General features: G+C 38.6%; 1 protein-coding gene across 1 annotated transcript in view; it reads right to left on the bottom strand.

The window, feature by feature from the left end:
* Positions 1 to 17,045, bottom strand: part of ZFPM2 (zinc finger protein, FOG family member 2) — a 252,065-nt gene that overhangs the window by 99,943 nt on the left and 135,077 nt on the right. The window contains exon 4 of the mRNA XM_086466307.1: positions 7,484 to 7,595. Coding sequence (XP_086322433.1) covers positions 7,484 to 7,595 — 112 coding nt within the window. The remainder of the gene's footprint in view (positions 1 to 7,483; positions 7,596 to 17,045) is intronic.

Genomic DNA, 17,045 nt, shown 5'->3' with positions numbered 1-17,045 from the left:
TTTTCTTCTGTTTTCTTGTGGATGGGGTTGTCGACAACTTGAAATGTGTGGCTCAGCAAATTTGGGGGCTTTTTTTCTTCCCTCTTGCTTTGCAGGGAAGATGACAGAGGTAATGCTATCACAAGCCACAGGGGTCACAAGGTTTACTGCAGTCCTCAATATTTATTTAGCATCATGGATGGATGGATGGAAAAAAATAATTTAATTAAACAGAAAACAAAACACATTTAGCATCTATGTCATATCCTGAAAATAACGACAACATTTTTCTTAAAACGATTTCTAAATGACTGATTCTACTGCAACTGACTTAGAAAAATGAGAGACAAAGACATATCTTGAAAAAAAAAATCTCTGCATGATGTTTGCATTTATTTTTGCCAGTGGTCTGAACGGTTGAAGCAATATTTCTTTTTTTGTAGTTCCAGTGTGAAGTACAGACTGAGCTTCTTTTTCCATCCTGAACATGTTTTCATAGGTGACTGTCAGACTACAGCTTTTTATAGCTTCAGTTCAAAATATATAATTCCGTGCTAATTGTGTCAGCATTCTGCCTATTTCCTTGCCTCTTCAGATGAAAAAGAATTCAAATTTCAAACTATGAAATAAACTACCAATAAGTGACAAGAACACAAGAAAAAAACCCAAACCAACTTACACATGAGAACAACCTAAAAATATCACTTGGCTGCTATACAAATGGAATGCACTAATGATGAACAATAGCATTTTCATATTGAAAGTGAAAATACAGCTGTAGCCCTGCATTTCTTGTCATCTTCCCTTTATTATCTACATGCTTAGAATTTAGAGGGCATGTAATAATTCACTGTATGCTATTATATGCATATTATACTAATTCCATGAAGATGCACAAAATAACCTTTCTCTTGTAGATAATTAAGACCATATACAAGGCCCTGACCTCTAAACTCCCCAAAGCAGATAATCCCCCATTGGATCTATTTTCATAGGTAAAAAATAAAAATAGGGAAAAAGTACAATCCTGCTTTCTAAGTTCTTGGAAGCTGAATTGTGTCTGAATTAAATCCACAACACTGAGTCTGCCATCAGCAAGAAATAAATATCACTAGTCATGGGGACAAAATATTTTCTCCTGTGGCCAGCAAGGAAAGTAGCAGGACTGATTTTCAATAGTGTCGTTTGCAACAGTGTCATTAGGCATCCTGCCTTCTCAACATCCCTGCAAAACCAAACGTGAATCGTGTCATCTACTTGCCTACCAATCATGTTTTTATGTCCGTACCCATGACACTTTCTTCTAATGACTGTGAAGGTACCTTTCCCTTGTAGAGATGTTATTTTACATAAGCATTATACACACAATCATACTTCTCTGAGAAATATTTTGCAATTTTTCAGTGTTACAGAAAAACAAATGTAAAACAAGCTCTTCCACGGACCTTCAACATTAGGATAAGTGTCGCATGCGTTTTGTCAAAAATTCAGTTTCTTTGTCAGTGGATACAAAGAAAGAACAAAAACCTATAGCACCACCAAAGGCTTCAGCACATCGTTTAGTTAATGGAGGCATCCAGCAGGACAGCAGATAGCGCAGTTTTCTGACAGTCCATGTGTAACAGACTAAGTAAATTCACTAAATTTGCTTTTAATAGTATGTGGAAAGAAGCCCCTTGCAACCTAAAATACATGCCCCAAGTTAACCTTTGGCCTATTAAACAACTTGTTCTCTGACCCAAACCAAAATATACTCATATTCTAATGCAGCAGTGTTTGAGCTCCTTATGATGTTTGACCTGTGTCTCATTAGGGTGTCTGATGCTGTATGTCTGTGGCACAATGTACTGTTACATTGCCTGAAGTTGCAGGGGAAAAAAAACATTTGCTAGCTGAAAACTTGCTCGGGAAAACATGGTATCAAGGATCTCGCAGAACAATTCAGAAGAATAATCCTCTGTCACTAAAGAAAAATTTAAGAATGCTTCTGTTGTGACAACTGACTTTTCCTAGATGTTAAAAAATAGACTGTTCACTTTAAATTAGGAAAATTAATTAAAAACTGCTGTCAATTCTTACTATTAATTTCATGTAACCTCTTGTGTCTTCAATGCATGGCACATACATCACCTAAATAACTCATCCCAGTACCAGTGAAGTAAGTAAACAATTATATATTCACTGACTTAAAATAAGTCAGCCACTGAGCAGTGCAGCCAGGGGAAGCCTGGGCAAGCAGAGTGCAGCCCTCTGCTTCCATCCCCGGCTTCTGCTTGGCCCTCTCCTGTGTGCTGCCTCTCCTCAAGTTTCTATTTATAAATTAGCTACATGACACAGTTTCAGTGTGGGCAGCTGTCATTTTAACTAATCTCATCCTGTAAATCCACCCTAGCAGGCTTGTTCGCCATTGTGATTGGAGAATAGACTTTTTTGGGCAGCTTTCAAAAGCAGCATCTGTTTGAGCAAGCACCCATCCCTTAGCTGTGTGGAGAAGCACTCCCCCGAATTCCACACCCCTCCCCCCACCCCAGTTTGGCGTTCACCAAAGGAAAATGACAGTTCTCGGATCTCACCCTTAGGCAACATCCTCCCTAGCCAGGATTTTGTTATAGTTGCTCAGTGGGCACTGACTGTGATTTCACTTACGGAGGAATGAAGGCTTTGTATGGCATTTGGTATCACATGCCCGCACCACCGGGACAATTACCAGTACCATCCTGTGGAATTACTTACAAAGATGCCACGCAGTGCCTGCAGAACTGCGCTGGGGCGCGGACTTTCTTTTCTCCTCCCGCATCCTCTCAGAAATAACAAAGGGCATAAACTACTCAATGAGGCCAGGCAGAGGAGGAAATAACATCAGTAAATCACTAACGGAAATGCAAAACCAAAGACCGCCTCACGCGAAATGAGACGATGGACGGCTTGAGAAGCATGTGGGTCGCTGCTGGCGGCCGGCTCCTTTTCGGCAGCCGTACCTGACCCCATTCCGCTGCCCCATCCCCCAGCACCTGGCCCTCTCCCTCCAATGGGCAGCCTGAAAATCAGCCATTTTCTGATTTGGGCTTTGCAGCAGAAGACGTGCCCTGCAGCTGCCACCTGGCCGGGCAGCGTGCTCGGTGGTACGCAATGCAACCCAACCGGCCCAGACACACGTTAAACATGTTGGTTTTCCTGCACAGAGTTATCCTGTGGTGCTCTGCAATCAATTACTGTTATACCACCATCATTAATAATTTTCTTAATGAAAATGATTCTGTTGATCTCCGTTGTATTTTAATTATCAGAGTTAAGCATAATTACACTGCAGCTCTGAGCTGGCATGTAGACTCCTTTAGGGCGCAATTTTGTTTTAACACACTGATAATGTAATTTTACATTGTGTCAGTTGTTTAGTTATTATCCAGTCGTACAATTCCGCTGTATTCCTGATAACAGATAATAACCTTAGCACCTCCTATATCCTGAAGTCATTTAAAAAGCAATATTGGAATTTCACAACTAGCTAACTTAATCGCCTTATGATTTTATAATTCCCACAGCTAAATATTTGTACAGACACCCTGTTTTAACAATGCCACTATATATACGGTATCCATACATTTCACATAAGTGGCTTAAATAATATATAAAAAATGTCTGTTACATGAGCATGGTTTTCAGTCTGTGCAACCGTATTTTTTACAGTTCCTATTCTATTCTATTCTATTCTATTCTATTCTATTCTATTCTATTCTATTCTATTCTATTCTATTCTATTCTATTCTATTCTATTCTATTCAGTTGTAACTCATTTTTAAAAGTCCCTTACAGTCCCAGTGGAAGATCTGCAGATAATACCCCAGCCCCCTCCTAGGCTGAGGGGGGCACTCCTACCTCTGGTCTTTTACCAGGTTTGGTGCATAAACTCTGTTGAGCACAAATGCTTCTCAAGTACACTACATGGTGATGAACACACACTTCATGCATTAATACTTCCTACCAACGTATCTTGCTTGAATTACTGAAACTCTGTAGCTGTTTTTTGGAGAGAACATATTTAGAATTCTAGATAAGCTACAATTCCTAAAATCTGTGTCTAAAATTTTAGTTACTGTTTCTAGGACATCTCTTAAATTACTGAATATACTATTTTTGAAACATAAGAGAAGTTTAACATAAATATTAAAACAAAAAGGGCATGTCTCTGAAATGTAATTACAGTTGTAAAACTTTCCTTTCAAAAAATTTAGAATGGGATAATGGCACATGCCCTGAGTAGCCAGCTTGTATCAGAACTTGTAAAAAGGGATACTAATGAACTGTTTTTCCCTTTCTAATTTGTCCTAGTGCTGGGGAAATGTAGTCATAAAAAAATACAGATAGAAATAAGTGATCCTAGACTAAATAGAATTAATTTCAAATACTGAATAGTTATTTCATAGCTATGCACTCTGAATGTACTCTGATGTATGACTTTAAATAGTCAGTTTCTTAATCTAAAAGTCTAGATGAATTGTGATTCCACTGTAATAACTTTGCAATACAATCCTCTCTATATATGTACATCATCTATATATACATATGTACATGCACACACACTTTTTGTGTTTGCTTGCCTAGGAAAATTATTTTATGGAGAGTTTTGAAGGCAATAGTAAGTTAGCTGGCCAGCTCAGATTCACTTTCAATAGGAACTACATGCAATATGTGGGTGACTACATTGCCCACAGCCACTAGCGAACTGAAGTCAGGCTGACATTCCTGTGCTCTCCTGAAAGATCTGGTGGAAATTCTGCTCTCAAAGTTATCACTGGAATAAGCTAAAAGGAAATATAGCATGTGCTTCTTAGTCAGCAACTGATTGACCAGTACCACATACTGCTAGCCAATTCTTAAACTTATTTTCCTCTTAGAAATGTGCCAATTTACTCCACTCATCGCATCTTGGGTATAGTAAGGAAAACAGCTCCCAGGTGACCAAATCTGCTACATGTACAATTCCACACATTCATTCAGCTAATTGCTTTCAGAAATAACCATGTATTGCTAAGCAAACTAACAAAATTATACACATGCAACTACAACACAACATCGAATTACAACTACATGCCAGCTGACACCATTTCATTAGAAGTAATGGCACTATAGGAGACAGAAAGCTAACACAAATCAAGGCAATGTAATCTGGAATGATGAGATACAAATTGAAGGAAGAAACATTATTCTATGTATTTATTTTACCATCTTCTATTTGACATGGTTTTGTGATCCAAGCCAATTAATCTTTCTAGTACAAAAATCCCAGCAGAGCTCAAGGCAAGTGTAAGTGCTAAATGAACGACAGAGCAGCCAACTCAAAGCACAAACAGATAAAGGAATGCAGTGAAAGCAAAGCATATCTACAACTTATTTCCCGCATTAGTTTAGTGAAATAGAAGGGTTTTAACATGTATTTATAAACCAGGGCTCAAATTTACCCTCAACTTTATTTATTATACGCATCTGTGGTAAAGATAACAGAATTCACCTTGAGCACTGTCTCACAACACCTTGTTAACCAAGTACTAAAATAAGCAGCAGCATCAGCGAAACAAAATCCAGCATGTTTGACTGAAAAGATTAATATTTGGGCTACTCAGATTGCACCAAACTGAATAAAGTTTTCAGTATTTGAAAAAAAAAAAATTGTATTTCAATAGATTCAGACAGATAGCACTCAAACTGTCTAATGAATTAGTTAGTGTTTGTAAAGTACTTTGAAGACGAAAAGTCTTACTGGTATATATGTGCTAAGCATTATTATAATTACAGAAAGAATGTAATACTTGATAAGACATCATCCTATGGGAATTCGCAGAAGCTGTATTCTGGAGTGAAAGTAATTTCCCATTATATTAAAAAGTTGTTGCAGAAAAGTTTGCCTGTGAGTATTCAATACTATGGATAGCAAACTGCAGCTCTGGATTCACAAGAAAAGCTTCCCTATGTTAGAGCACTTTGCTGCTTCTTCCACTTGGGCAGCAATCAGCAAGCTGCAAAGGAAGGGCAGCTCAATCCGTTTTAGATCTGAGCCCAGTTCTCTAGTACTGCAGGTGTTTCAGGTTGCAGAATGAATGTGTTGGCATTCTGTAATTATAATAGAAAGAATTTATAAGACCCTGGTGTGCAACTCATTTTTAACATGCAAATTCCCTGTTTTCAGCGTTTCAACTTTCAAAGGCTTGTGGCAGTTTAAAAGCAATCCTCTTATAAGTGTATAAATTGCAATGATTATAGGAACAAGTTGTAATTGTTTCTAGTAAGTTTTTAGGAGTCTTTGATGTTATGATTAGTGTTTTGTATGTTAATATATTGATATGGGTGCTTATTTGCCTGGATGCTTGTATGCTGAAATGGTCACTAGGTTGCCTCAGCAAACAAATCTTTGATCTCAGTAGGTCTGTTTGGTTAGAAATAAAACCTAAAAGAAATTAAACAAGAACAGTGTATGTTCTGACGTATTCACAAAGTGCTGAGATTGGTGATTGAAATACAAGGAAGGAAAGTCATAGTTCTGCAACCTGATCTTCAGTAGGAATGCCAAAACCAGCTACACTAAATGAGTTATTCTTATTTCATGTATTCAAGTGGTGGGTTTTTTTGGTGGTGTGTTTTGTTGGGTTTTTTTTTTAACACACTGTAATGATATCATAACCACATTTACACAGCTTTCATAGTAAGTGACCAAACAGCATGGTGCATAGTCCATGGCACTATGGACTGAACCCAAGGCTTTGCAAAGAAAAAAGCCTTTGCATCTTGAACCAAAATAGCTGTTAGATGTGGTAGGTTAGACAAAGCATGTTTGAGGGGCTACATAAGAACTCAGACTGACTTGAGCAAACCTGACAATTCACATAAGACAGATGTGATACGCATTGCCACTAGCCAATACATTCCAGTGAAACACCACCACGTCATGCCACTACACAGAGACTGGAATGTGAGAGGTGACAACCCCAAAATCCAGTTCCAGATATCTTCTGTAACCATGCTGACATGAAGTCTTATACTAGTCCAATCAAGTTTGCATTGTTCTTCTAAAACCAGATTTCAGTTAGTAGTCACCAATGTAATGTAACTTGGAGAAATGTTGCATGTTTTGTTGAACATACTTGCAGTATGTTCAACAAAACGTCAGAAAGAATTCACCTATTTAAAGCGTATAGATTTTACTGATGTTTTGCAAGAGGCATGACTTTCAGAGAGAAATGGATGGTATGACTTATGTCAGCTGACGTCCTCGTGTGTTTATAAAGCATTTAGTGCACCACAGACACCATGTGGGGTTTTTATATCATTAAAAGAAAAAAAAAAAAAGGCCAAAAAAACCCCCAGAACATGGTAGGAAAATGAGAATGAAAACTGTTTGACTTTAAGGGGAGACAAACTACTTCATTTTCCTATTATGCAACAGGTATCTTTTTATCTCAGTACCTTACACAAGAAAGTAGGAAAAAAAAAAAAATCAGCTCGTGTTTACCTTTGCTGTACACAATGCAGTTGTTTTTGTTGTCTTCTACTCCTTGCCAAGTCACATCCAGCAACCACTTGGGGCCAGCAGTCAGTACCATAGGGACTGAAGCCTTTGTCTTCTGTAGGAAGGATGATAACAAACAGATGCCATTTGCTTGCCTTGATTAAGAACTTGAATAATAATAGTAATAATCATTTTATTTGCGAACAACAAAATCTCCAAACCCATAAGCCAAGGTCTTATTCCCCTGCCTCAAGGGTTTTTTTTTAAGAAGACACAAGCAGTAAGCTTTAGTTCTTTCATTGATTGAATGGTGAAACTATTATCAAGGATTTTTCCAAATGATATTGGATCAGATCTCCAAGATTAAGCAGATCTCTGGTGGCTGAGAATTATAAAGGGAATGCAGATGACTTTCACAGCAAAGAGCCAAGTGTTTAGAAGTGAACTTTAGAGACATTGTACTTCGTTATCAGCAGGATCTCACTATTTCCTGAAACAGGCAGGAAAGAATTTAAAGAATCAGTATCCATTTCAAAGATCTGTCCTGGGTAACATTTGTATTGTCATAGGAAATTGTTCTGAATGGATAATGGAATTTTCCCCCTTTTGCTAAGTGTTGATGTGTGATTTTACTATGTCTGAAATAATAATAATGCTAATGATTCACTGCACTTTGTCTCCAAAAAGATTATAAAAGAAGTTGTATTAATAAATTCAAAGGCACAAAAGTAAAGCATGACATCCACTGCACCTGAAAGGCACGCAGGCAAGGAGATGCACATTCAACAAAACTATCTCCTGTGTATATTTCAGATTCTATATTTAGAGAATTTGGTATTTGAGATAGGGTAGAGGCTTCAAATTTATTAACACTTAACTCCTTTTACTAATCAAATGTCAAAAACCCTGTGGGTAATCCTGAGTTTGTCAGTACCTGGCACTGAGATTCACTTAGACTTCTATCACTCACAGCTCTTTTTCTCTATATCAAGGATGAAACCACAACAGAGATTACAAAGTACAAGTCACCATATAACTTTTTTTTCCTTGCTTTTTTTTTTTTTTTTTTCTGGGATATAATTCTGTCTCAGACATTCCAAACTTTTCTAAGAGAATCTGATTCATTATTTTTATATTCCACCAAAAAATCTCTAGATGGCTCCAGCCATGTTCTATTGGCATATTCTGTATGACTAAGGGACTTGAAACATTTTAACATACAGAAAATCATATATTTACATACACATTCCAGATGCATTGGCCACATTTATTATCTATGACTGTTCTAGCAATGTAATGAAGTATATTAAGAGGTACCACAGTACATATTACATTCCCAAAATACACACAAAGTATTTATTGAATATAAGATATTATTTAAAATATTTTCGTTAGATAAGATTCAATTTAAAATGTTATAAAAGATATATTTAATATATTTTGTGACATATCAATATTTTAGTAATAATGATAGATTAAGATGTATTGAATGTCACAGGTCTTGATATTTTGGGGTTTTGATCTGTTTATTCTAATACCTGTTGTTTTTTTTTTTTTCAAACACAGTATTCCTTGCTTAATTTGTATTTTACATTTTGCATTTTTTATACAAATGATTATGCATAAGTCGTACTTCTTCTATATGCACTCCATGACATTATTCGTCTTCCAGAAGTGTTGGAAAAAACAGATATAAATGAAGGACAAAATTAGTAAAAAGGAATGTAACAGCTAGCCACAACATCCCTACGTAGTGTAGAAATACTGCAACCAGATACATGCAATGTCTCAATTCCTAATACTGCTTTTTCTACAGGAAGTTGCAGAAAGTGTGTTTGCTTACACGAAGTACTACAAGAATCAACCCAACTGCATGCACTTGAAATGTGAATTTAAATCCTGATTTCTAATTGGCCAGTAAACATGACATTTATTTTTTTTTAAATTTGGTTGTTCATTTATAAATTATCAAGAAGCCTAATATTACCTACTATTAAATCAGTGCAAAGTATTTACATACGGATTGCACAGAAAATAAACATGTGAATGAGGCACGAACTGAAAAAGATCTGCCAGAGATGAGATGAAAGGTAATCAAAGTATCATCTCTATCTTCTATTACAAAAAAGCCTGGACTTTAGCGTCATTTACACCAAAACAGCACTAAGGCTGCTACAGAAACATGGAAGAGTGGCTATTCTTCACGTAGCTGAGAATCATACCCATATTAAATACAAGCTTTAGCATGAATGTTAGCTACGATGACTGCATGGCAATAATGAAGAGGAGGACCAGGACAACATGCTCCTACCACATGCTGTATCTCTCCAACTGCCATTTCAGTCAAGCCCTTTAACATGTTTTTTGTACTTATATGTGCTCTCAGTCTCTGGTAATCCCAAGTACAATCAAAAGACAATGCAGTATTATCCAGGTAGTGGACTTTTCCAAGTACACCATAAATGATTAAGACATTCAAAGAAGTTTGGTTGGTTGGTTGGTTTGTTTTTTAAGTTGGAGGCAAAGATAAAAAAGAAAACAAAATTCTATCTTTTAAGTGCAAAAATTATCATCTATTTAATTTTCACAGGATCTAATTCCTATTTCTGGTTTTCTTCTTCCCAGACATCTGACATTTTGTTGCATCTCCCCTTGTTGCATCTCCCCCTGTTGCATCTCCCCCATCTGTAAGGGTATTGTTTGCATTAAGGTGGTATCAAATAATATCAGGATCTTCTCATGCTGGGCAATAGTTTATTTTCTACACAGACAGGACAAATAATATGTCCTGGGAAAGGATTATACTTAACTACATACTGCTGAGCAAGAAACGAGATGCAGAGATACTGTTTGACTTTCTCATGGAGATTAATTTCTCCTTTACCAAGTGGTAGGCTTAGCCTCAGGCCACCACCCCTGTTTCTTCGAGACAATGAGAGAAGCCGAGGCTGATGCCTCACCCCTTCGGAGGTGAAGCAGCAGCAGAAGCAGCAGGTTGACTGAGCACCAGCAGTCAGGACACAAGTCCACTTTGCCACCCCCTGTTTTACAGGGTTTTTTGGAACTTAATGAACTACATGGAGATCACTAAATTAGCTTCCAGGTTGGCTTGGCAGCAACACTTGTAATCAGTTCAGCAGCTGTGAGTGGTCTCTAGGCACTAGAGATAGGCTGGAGGAGGAACAGGGTGTTTCATCTCACAGCTCTGCTAGTCCAGAAGAGCTGGTGGACACCTCAAAAGAATTTCCCATTCTCCCATAGCTCTGCTCCCAAGCTGAACAGATATGTAAATAAACTTCTTTTAATATGAAAGCAAAACTTCACAAGGCCCTGGCTGCTTGTAAAGCTTGGCAGCTCCACTAAGGGAGACGGGCAATGGCTTCCCTTTGAAGTACCTCATGGGCATATTGTGTGAGCTGTAAGATGAGTCAGGACCACTGCAGCAGTTCATGGGGTCTGGCATCCTGTGACGTTCACAGGTTCATAGGAGGTGTTCTCCACTGACAAAGACTTGCTCTTGTTGTGCCTTATTACATAGTAAGAATTGAAGCAAGCCTGCTGATTCAGGAAAGGCCATTTCCCTAAAATGGTTAAAATGAAAAGACCCCAGTCCAAGATAACAAGAAGCCATGGTTAAATCAGTCATGCCTTTATCACCTCAAGATTAGACTACTGCAATGCGCTATACCTGAGGCTACATTTTAAATCCATTTGAAAGCTGAAGCTGGTGCAGAATGCGGCAACCCGCTTGTAAAGCAGGATATCGTGCTTTGAGCGCATTACACCAGTGCTTTTTAATCTGCACCAAGTGTCTGTGGGATTTAAGGCACTGGTTACAACCTGTGAAGCCTGGGACCTGTCTGTTTGAGATACCTAATTGAGACCTGCCAGGTCCTTTGCCCCAGCTGTACAACCACACCTGAGATCCACTGAGGAACATGAAAAAGGGCTTTCTGGGCCTGACACAGAAGAAATTCTTGGCAGGGCAACACGCTCTTCACGACAGCTCTTTATGTTTGTGACAGCACCCCACTTGAAGTAAAGTATGTTCATGCTCTGACTCTCAGACAGTACTATGAAAATCATCCTGTAATTTGTAAGATGGATTTGTTGTACAGTAACATTTGGTTGGTCATTCCCAAAATGGTGGTGGTGGTAGGTGTTAGCTACTTTATGCTATGGTTTTTTTACAATGCTATTAGAAATATCTCTAGCTTAAGAAAGGTATCTTTTTACCAAAAAGCTTTTTTGACATAGGAGAAACAATATTACAGCTGCTTAAAAATAAAGACTTCAAAAGACAAACAAAACTTTATTTCTCCCTCCAAAAGAACTGCTACATATTACTCAAAAGCTTACAAAACATTCCATCTACTGCCTAAGTATAATCACGGGGCTCTGCTAACATGTGTGTCCATGAGATAGGGCCATACAATAGTAATCTCACATTTTGGAAACAAGGCCACATTACAGAACCACAATATAGTTCACTGCTCTACACTAGGTAAGTGTGTATTCTACACTTGAGTCATCTTCACCTGAAAATGTAATTTCTGCTAATGTCTTCATGCCATAGCTAGACAAATTTGACAAGGACAAACAGGGTCAAAACTGTGGTCTGTCAGGGAACAATTAGTATCAGCTAATGAGGATAAAGGAGGTCAGTCAGGCATCCACTTTTCACTAACCTTTGAAGCAACCGGACAAACAAGGGAGGTAACCCCCAATAAATGTTTATTTTCAGTCAAGAGGTTAATGGAGATAAAAATAGCCATCACTGCAGGACAAAAATAGTTTTGCACTCTTGCTAAAAGGAATCAGTGCTGACAAGTAACATTAGATGGGCTCTTCCCTGCAAAGATTTCTAACATATGATTTGTGTGTGGCCTGGCAGAAACTTGAGGAAACCCCCATGCTGAAAAGAAATACGGTATAAGCAAGTTGTTTGAAATCTATGAAATTCTGCTGTCAAATGCCTGATCACTGCTAGCTGTTTCCTAATAAGCTGTGCCAGAGCCAGAAATAGGTACTGAGCTGATGTTCAATAAGTCACTGTGACATGACCATCCTGTCCCAGGCATGGTACTCCAAAAAGTGTTCAACATTATTTAAGGAGATGTACCATTTATTGAAAGATCACTACTTTTCTATCTTTACCTTTTTTCCTTCAATCAGTACAGGGCTCTATAATGTCAAAAATACTTCCTTAAAGTACTCTTACCAAAACAAAGGAAAGTTGCTGGAGACTTAAGATACTCAAGGGCTTTGCTTCTAACTGTATTTTGGTTCCTGCAAACAGATTTTCTTTCTAAATCTTCCAAAGAGCCCGAGTTCCCATGAAAGATATAGAAGACTACCAAAATGTCTTCATGACCTTGGAGAAAGTTCTCATGCCCCAGCAGTGTTCCTTTATATAGCCAACTAAAAACAAGACTGCACTGGGAGGAAAGCTGTAAATATACCTCAGGTGCCTTCAGATATGAGTCTGGGATAGTAAAACACCAGTTAATACACTGACAGAAGTTTCTTTGAAATTCAATTTAAATTCAACTTGATTGTCACAGGGCTGATGTACCTTCTGACATGCTGAAACTACAGAACATCCCCTCTTGAGAGGCTAAGTTCACCTCTAAATACATCAAAACTTTAGAAGCTCATCAAATCAGTTCAGTTGGGAAGGTCTCCTAAGGGGTCATTTTGGACTGAATAATAGCAGGGATTTGCACAGGTTTCAAACTATTCCTAAGTATTTAATATTTGCTTTAAGATGTTTTTGAATAATAAGAAGAGTGCTAACTAATTTATCACCTCCCACTTACATTGACTGCCTCCTTGTATTTCTTTATCATATAACTGATCACAAATTTATCAAACCCTAAGACAAGCCCATCCAGACAGCACAGTGGACAGACACAGACCCTCACTTTGTCGTTGCTTTGTGTGCAATCAGATGGACTGCCTTTCAATTTCTATAGCTTCCCTGAAAACTCTTATCTTTTTCCAAGGACGATTCAGTTTTGGAAGAATATTTATCTCAAGGGCTTCTCTGGAAACCCTGCCAGTCAAGGCCTGTGGCAGCACTTCACAGTGCCATGGGTTGCTTTGCTAGACATGCAGGGGCAACTCCTCTCCAGCCACACGAGACTGGAGATGTCAGGAGGTTTTCGGTCCTGTGGTTCCACGATAATGACAAACATCACCAAATAAACCAGACATGGCAGTCTCCAGCCTATAAACACCTACTCTGGAACTGAACAATTGCACCAGGATTTCAGTTTTCACAGCCCCTTGTCTATCAGTGAGATATTGAAATTTAAAACTAAATGCAAGAGAAATTTTACAATCCTTAGACCTTGTGGTTGAAACAAATTACAGTTTGAAAACCTGATACAAATTTAATAGATGCAGTTAATTTCCCCTAAATCTGCAGACAGCCTGGGATAACTGTTTTAGTTACTACTTCACAACTTTACAGGATCCAGTGTTTCAGAGGAGCGTTCAAGTATCATCCATCAGATGCCTCTCTTATGGCTAGATGAAGAGAGCACAAGAACCTGTTTACCTGCACAGATGTAACCGGTGTTCTGGCATGCTAACTGGCAGAAGGAAGACAGACAGATAAATGGTTGCTTGTGATGGGCCATGAAACTAGTGATGGAGAAAAGAAGGAGGGGGCAGAGCTATTTCCCAGTATCTTGGACAAGGTGGGAGGGAAAAAGTCCTCATGTCTCTTCTCCCCAGAGCTCTGGATTCTTGCTATGTAGCGCTAGTGGTTAACACGGCAGTGCTTCACCTGCTGACCGTCTGGTTGTGAAACAACTTGCAATCATTCCTCATCTACAATGCATTACATGTGGCTATGGGATTCTATGGGATTCCATTTATCTGAAGAGGGAGGCTCTTCAGGGGTGGGTTTTTTTCTTTGTTGGTAATAGAAGAAAAAGAATTGGTAACATTTGAAGAGCCTGTGGTCAAACCAAAGCCTTTAAATGTTTCAAACACAAAATTGAAAAAAAAAAAGAAAAAAAAAAAAGAAATGTACACACAGATGGAATCCCAAAAGACAGCTGGGATTCCCTGCAACTGAGAAACCCTGCTGTTTACCTCAAGAGATCATCACTTGTCAAGTGACAAAACTGAACATACATTTCACCATATACCCGTAAACCTAAAGCAGATAAAAGAATATACTCAAACAAAAAAATACACCCTAGATCTGTTAATATTTTCCAATACCTGTGACGACTTCAACATGATTTAAAACTTTTTATTAGTATCAAATATAGTTGCTGATGAATGTCCCTAATCAAATTAAATGTACGCTAAACGTTGAGATAATTTCATGTTATCTAGCTAGAACGCATTTTTTTTCAAATCTATCACATAAACATAAATCAAGTCTCACTGTAACTTAGGTACAAAATAATGGCTGCCAAAAGCAACTTTAGCTTGTTTTACTTAATCCAGGATACCCTTGGAACGCATCTTCAAACTTTTCCTCAGAACTAGGAATGTTTAAAATAACCAACTCAGATTCTGGAGCACCTGGTCCTAGGTGACGGTCCCGGCGATTCCTTCTGGCTGCTTGCCATGTGGTCCTGGACGAGGTGACAAGCAACTGATAGGAAAAGCTGGAAACTGGACCTCTGAACACTTAGTGAGCTTCCCCTGCCCACACCACCCCATGTTGATGAGATTCCTACTCCTGTCCTTCCCTCCTATAAACTCTTTTCACCTGGCTTCACTACACACACACACACACACACATGCACTTTGTGTCTATATAATGACCTGCATGAGGAAACCATATCCTTAGTCGGTGCTGTGATTAACATAAATATGATTAGGATATTCTGAAACTTGACAACGCTAAGTGAATCATCTCTGGTGTGGTGAGTTGATAGCTGTGGGTAGCATGCCCATCATCATTACGTCTTAGAGCTCAAGTATCTGCCATGGGTGTTGAACCCTTCTGCTTTACTGTAAAGTTGAATATTTTGGATAATACTATTTCAGAGATGACATGAACCTGTACTGATGAAATCACACACTATAAAACTTATCTTTAGACAAGATATAATGCAGCACTGCTTGCACACTTTCAGACTGAACTATCAGTGCATTTTTCCTACTGGGTTAACCTCCCTGTTGTCTACTCTGGGAATTAGGTCTCTCTTTCTACTAATGAGATCACGTTGATATTTACCAGTAAATATTTTGTGAATGCACTTGCTTGAACATAACTCCTTTCACTTTTGCTAACCATTTTTAATGTTAAATAGATGAATACTCTGCTCAGTATGGCTCAGCTGCAATTCCGCAAACATTGAGTTCACGTTGGATGGGTTGAGGGACTAAACTCTGGGATAAACCATCAATCCCTGTTAATCACCTTGCTCTCTTGCTTTGCACAAATATCATTTGGGCTTGAGGTAGTGAATGTGACAACAGATATTTCAAACAATCGAGGAGACAACTACAGAGCTTTTTCTAGAAGACATGAAGGCATTTATATTACATATGGGTTAATTCTGCCTGGTCCCACTCTCCAGCTATTTACACTGAAACCATCCATGATGACATCTGTACAGTATGGTACTGAATAATTTCTTTTTTGAGGTAATTTTGGATTTTTTTCTCTGTTGTACTTTTTCTTACCCTGGAATGAATGATCTAAACCATCATTTAGAGAAGTCCAAATCTCATATATTGTATGTATTTATTTTTATCTAAGGAATCCATTAAAATACAAAAGTAAAAAAGGACACGCATAAACTCTTCTATAAACAGTCCCTTACACAGAACTATACATTTGTTAGACTGCATCAAAAGATGTGTGGCCAGGTCGAGGGAAGTGATTCTGCCCCTCTACTCTGCCCTTGTGAGACCCCATCTGGAATAGTGCATCCAGCTCTGGAGCCCCCAACACAAGACAGACATGGAGCTGTTGGAGCGAGTCTGGAGGAGGGCTACCAAGATGGTCAGAGGGTTGGAACACCTTTCCTACGAGGATGGACTGAGAGAGTTAGGTCTGTTCAGCCTGGAAAAGAGAAGGCTCTGGGGAGACCTTATAGCAGCCTTTCAGTACCTGAAGGGGGCCTACAAGAAGGCTGGGGAGGGACTTTTTACAAGGGCCTGCAGTGGTAGGATGAGGGGTAATGGTTGGAAGCTGGGAGAGGGCAGGTTTAGACTAGATAGAAGGAAGTTCTTCACCCTGAGGGTAGTGAGACACTCGAACAGGTTGGCTAAGGAAGTTGTGGGTGCTCCATCCCTGAAAGTGTTCAAGAGCAGGTTGGATGGAGCCTTGAGCAACCTGGTCTAGTGGGAGGTGTCCCTGCCATGGCAGGGGGGTTGGAACTAGATGGTCTTTGAGGTCCCTTCCAACCCAAACCATTCTGTGATGCTATGATATGATTCTATGAGTCATAGATTCTTCTCTGTCTAGAACTGTCAACACAGCTTGTGTATTTTACTTTAGAAAAGGGAATGTTTTTATCATGAAAGCTGAGTAAGAAAAAGTCATGCTTTAGCAGCAGTAAAAGATAATATTTTTTAATTTCACATT

Source organism: Leptosomus discolor, chromosome 5, assembly GCF_034619465.1.
Source record: "Leptosomus discolor isolate bLepDis1 chromosome 5, bLepDis1.hap2, whole genome shotgun sequence".
NCBI classification, from domain to species: Eukaryota; Metazoa; Chordata; class Aves; order Leptosomiformes; family Leptosomidae; genus Leptosomus; species Leptosomus discolor.
This window is presented reverse-complemented; position numbering and strand designations above follow the sequence as displayed.